Source organism: Montipora foliosa, chromosome 5 (genome assembly GCF_036669935.1).
Source record: "Montipora foliosa isolate CH-2021 chromosome 5, ASM3666993v2, whole genome shotgun sequence".
Taxonomy (NCBI): Eukaryota; Metazoa; Cnidaria; class Anthozoa; order Scleractinia; family Acroporidae; genus Montipora; species Montipora foliosa.
Window position 1 is genome coordinate 44,767,425 of NC_090873.1, and position 5,000 is coordinate 44,772,424.

A 5,000-nucleotide genomic window follows, 5' to 3' on the forward strand; every position below is an offset into this window, starting at 1 on the left:
TCCCATCCAGGGGGGAGTAGAAATACTCCTAGTCGCTTCATGCTACAGAAACCGGAGATAAGTGCCGGCCTGATGGGTCTTCTAGGCTCGTAGCAGACTTTACCTAACAAGCGTGCACAATCAACATTGAACTGTACAAGTCGCGTAAAATGGAGGAATTTATTTTCCTTCCAGGCTACATAAGACAGATTTTAGTACAAACTACTTTGTCATCTACAGTTTTCCACGGATTGCTGTTTGCCGCTTTGTCCAGCCATATTTTAGCTAATTCATCCATTTTCTTCAGACGTAGAAATGTCTTTCCAAGAAACATGTGGTTTCTGGCATACAAGTTTGGTTTGGATCCACGAGGGTATTTACTATAATTTTATTTTACTGGTCATATCCTGAAAAGCTACATTAATTTATAAAGAGGATTGTGTATAATGAAAAGCCTTGAAGAGCCTTCCCCCAAAATATTGCACAACTTGGTTTAAATTTCTAACTTGCACCATGGACGAAAGTGTCAATTCAAAGACGTTTTTCTCACAAAATGAACACTTGTAGATGGATTGTCAGCAACTGGTAGCACTTACATGGTAACAAATATTAGAGTCAGTGATCTTAACTCGAAGTGCAATAGTGAGTCATCATCATGAAATCTCTGCCAGGATAAAAGTAGAACAGAGGCAAACAGCCAGAGAGATACTTCAAATCTGAAAGTGAGTCCTGGCATGTGGGTATGGGTCAAGGCTTTAAATTTAATTAAAGACAATATTGTTTAGGAGGCCTGCCTCTTTCCATTCCTTGGTATGGAAGAAAACATCTTGTTTTATGTATGTCTTCTTTTGTAATAACTTCTTGGAGTGTATTCATTCTGATCCTATTGCAGCTATTTAATTTTCTTTGTTTCAACACATGGTTCTGGGTTCTGAATATTTGACCGGCAGGATGGATCAAATTGTTAATAAGTAATAAACACGATATATTTTGTTAATCTCCAGCCACTACCTTTATACTTACATTCCTCAACCTTTTTGAAAATGTCCTAAGGCCTTTTAACAACACAAATCAGAGATTTATTACAGTCGAAGCAACCACTCTCATAAGCAACCAGCTCTTCAACCTTTTTGAAAATGTCCTAAGGCCTTTTAACAACACAAATCAGAGATTTATTACAGTCGAAGCAACCACTCTCATAAGCAACCAGCTCTAGGCAAAACCACCATTGTAAAACCCCGTTTTAAATGTCACTTAATTAAATTGACTCTCTAATTGAAAGCTCCTGTAAGCGGCTGTTCCCGTTTAAAGCGAACACAATCACCTTTGGGATTACACAACTGGGCTTTCCCATTGTTTTTAATAAGCGACCACTCAGAGTCTCATCTTGTATGTCAACACTCAATAAAAACACAACCCACTGCGCCGAGAATTTGAAAGAATGTGACAGACCTGCATGGTCTCCCTTTTGTGAGTTTGTGCTCACAGATAATTTTGAAACCTTGCTTTAATAACGAGCATTTGCTTGAGTGATTTACCCCTCTTGTAAAATCTGTAATAACACGTCACAATTATTCAAGATGGTGGCGCCCGCGAAATTTGAAAGTGAAAATAAGCGATTTTGAAATGCACTTTTCCTAAACAATTTTTTAAAAGCAAATTTCGAGCAAATTTGTTTGTACACATAATTTCCTTTGGTTTAAACTTATTCTGTAGTAAGAGTGGAGGTTCCCTTTAATAAATACTGGACAAAGTTACCGAATGCCTCATGATATGTTAGGATGGTTTTTAAGTGCAGAAAATAAATTAAGTCATTCCAATTTTGTTACTGTTGCTTTTTTAAGTCAAATGAAGTAGTCCTGTCTTGCAAAACCCTTATAGGACCTTACAGAAAATGTACTGCTATACTCCCATTCTATAACTGAATAGATTGCTGCACTACAATGCTAGTAAGGTTGTGGATTCAAATTGCAGCTGGACTGTCACTAGTATTTAGTTGTTGATAAGAGGGAAGAAACCGCATGTTACAATGTTTTGCTTTTAACACGTGCTTTAATTGTCAAAATAAAGTTTTCAAGTTGCTACCTTGAAATCTTTTCATGCCATACTTTGTGGCTTTCTTTTTCTCCCTGGTGTTGCGTTTTGTAACAGTTCAAGGACTTTTTTTTCATTTAACTACGGTCCGAAGCGATTTTCGCCCGCCACTATTGTTTCCTCAGCGAAACCATGCATTTTTCAGAGATATTTAAGCTTCAATTTGGAAAAGAACTTAATACATTGCTTTGTATTTTGCAAATATTTTTTACAAATATTGTTGATAAATTATCTTCGAAAAATGCGTGGTTACACCCAGTTTTTTTTTGGGATTTCAATAACACTTGTTAAGATCTGCTTTTCCCGCATATTTAGTAAACCGCGCAAAAATACCTTTGAATTAGTAGGCACCGTCCTTAATAAAAGTCTTCCGTTATTCCGCCCCACAAAATGGCATTATTCCATTATTCCAACAAATTATTTTTATTCCATTATTCCTCTTCACCCCCGATCCTCAATGCAACCATCACAAAATTGCCGTCGTTTCCTAAATTAGGTAAATTAGGCAAGACCTGAATGACACGTTAAAAAGACAGGCAGAGAAGCAAGCCAAGTCTGATTATGAACGAACAGTGCAAGACTGGCATCGAATGAATTTGGCTGAACTCAAGAATTTACCCCCAAGTCCTCGTTACCACATCAAGAAAGCTATCGTGTCTTATCTCGGGACATCCCGGGGATCAAGTAGGGCACTTGTCCCGTTGACTGAGGAGTTACATGCTACAACACCTAGCTACACCTGAATCAATTTCACAGCCTTGAAATTATCTATCTTGAAATATTTTTGACGATTCTCAAGATCTGTTGGTTCTTGTTTCAATTTGTGTGTCGTGAACGTGTAGTGAAACTAATTTTGTGCCAGCACGAGAGCTACTTTTTTTTTTGTCAAGCTTTAAATTAGTTAAAAACCAATTTTTTTTTGGAAAAAGCATAAAGCTTTATTGCAGTCTATTTCCAGACGGCGCCATACTTGCAATTTGTGTTTTTAAAAAACTTTAGAGATCTTTATAAGGGATCATCATTTGAGGGATGATCAATGCAAAGGGTGGCATTGATTCAGAAAATGCCTTAACCCTTTGCGGTTAAAGAATCAGTGAACGAGGTTAACTGAATGACTTGTACAACATACCATTCTTGTAAGAACTAAAATGCTTGTAAGACTTTAGTCATTTCGCGAAATTCGAAATGAGTTTTGTTGTAAATTAAGGTCGCAGTTTGTCTTTCCACCAAAGATAGGATGGAATAATTCCATCGACTGCGATGTTTGAAAGTCGTTTACGAAGCAAAAAGCGGTTTAATTGGGTGTAAAGTTAACCATAAATCTGCTTTCATATTTTAACAAAGGAAAATGGTGGTACTAAAGCTTTAAAATCGTAATTGTCTTGGAAATTTTGTAATCTTGTTGCAAACAAAAAAATCATATTTGTCGCGATTTTGTTGAAAAAGAACCAATGTGTTTTCTTCAAATTTTCAACGAACGGCTTAAGATGTGTGCATAGTTTTAAGAAGGCAGAATTTTCAGAAGTTAATACACTGTACAATGGAAGAATTTTATGTGATAAATGCTTTAAAATATAATGGGTAATAACTTGGAAGATGCGGTGAAAATTATAAATAATTACCGAAATATCAAATAAATCGAATTTTTATTGGATCTTTACTGTTTTATTTTCTTAACGTTGCCTAAGATTTAGAAAGAAATATTTGTATACTTTTAAAGGTATGAATGTCTCTTAGTCAAATATCAAAATGAGAGGAATGAACGGTGGCGCAAATTCCTTTACAATCTGTACAACTCTTCCCCTAATCGTTTTTAGGACAAATGTGACCACGCGAGCATGGTCAAATGCTTTCCATTAGGCCACAGCAAACACAGTTCATTATCGGTCAACTAGAAGCTTAAGATACCCTCTCGGCTTCATTTGTGTACATTATACAATACTTTTCAAGTTATATGCAAATAAAGTCGCTTGTAATTACCCTGGCGCTTTGGGACCAGTTCCAGTTTTAGTTTCCATAGAGACTAAGAAACCTACAAGCTTTGGCGAGAAAGACACTATACTTTGCGGAGAGGTATTTATTACGAAGTTCAGTTTCTTTTGGTAAGTGCCGAGTTCAGTTTGTAACCATTGCTGTTATAAAGCTTCTTATTCGTCTTTCAGCTCTAATAAATAATCAATTTTCAATGCGAAGTTTGATAACAACAAGCAAGACATTTCTATCTTTTTAGAACTGAAAGAGATTTTTAAGCACGCTCGAATAATGACTGACATCTTCGATGAAGAGAAAACTCACCAAGGTAGGGCAACAAATACTTCGTAAATTGAGGAGTATTATTAAAATTTAACAAACATTTAAAAAGAAACGCTGTAACTTTGAAAGGTTTACCCATTTAAGGATTTGCAAAAGTAAACATACCGAGCACACACGTCTTGAAGTCTTTGAAAGCTTTTACAGGTTTTCAAAGCCCTGTCAAATTTTCCTCTGAAGAAAGCTGTTCGCAGTTTATCTATTTATTGCACATGTAACCAGAAACAATTCAGTATATCCTGCGAGGAAATCGAAGATTAGTTTTGTGGATTTCGGACGGGACTTAATAGGAAAAATAATTAAAAATTTTTTGTTCTGTCTGATTATGTGCCTTTGTAAATGAAAAATGGAACGGAGAATGTCAGTTCCCAGTATTGGCAACTTGACACACGCAACTTGCGCAACTTTCTGTTGGAATTCATTTCAAAGGGTAAACTTTCATATTTATAAAACTGTAGTTTGAGTACTATCGACTGTACTTGGAAACCCTGGAGGATGTTATAACGTTCCGCGAAATCTGATTGGCTCGACAACGGTAACAACCCCAACAAACTAAAAACGTCATCTCAAAGTAATCATGCAATGCGCGTTCTTACTTGGCAGCCAGCCCACCAAGA

At 36.3% G+C, this 5,000-nt stretch overlaps 1 protein-coding gene across 1 annotated transcript in view; it reads left to right on the forward strand.

The window, feature by feature from the left end:
- The first annotated feature begins 4,030 nt into the window (after nucleotides 1–4,030).
- Nucleotides 4,031–5,000, forward strand: part of LOC138004349 (uncharacterized) — a 13,642-nt gene continuing 12,672 nt past the window's right edge. Inside the window, exons 1-2 of the mRNA XM_068850839.1 lie at nucleotides 4,031–4,175; nucleotides 4,304–4,372. Of these exons, the coding sequence (XP_068706940.1) occupies nucleotides 4,336–4,372 (37 nt within the window). The 5' untranslated portion in view covers nucleotides 4,031–4,175; nucleotides 4,304–4,335. The remainder of the gene's footprint in view (nucleotides 4,176–4,303; nucleotides 4,373–5,000) is intronic.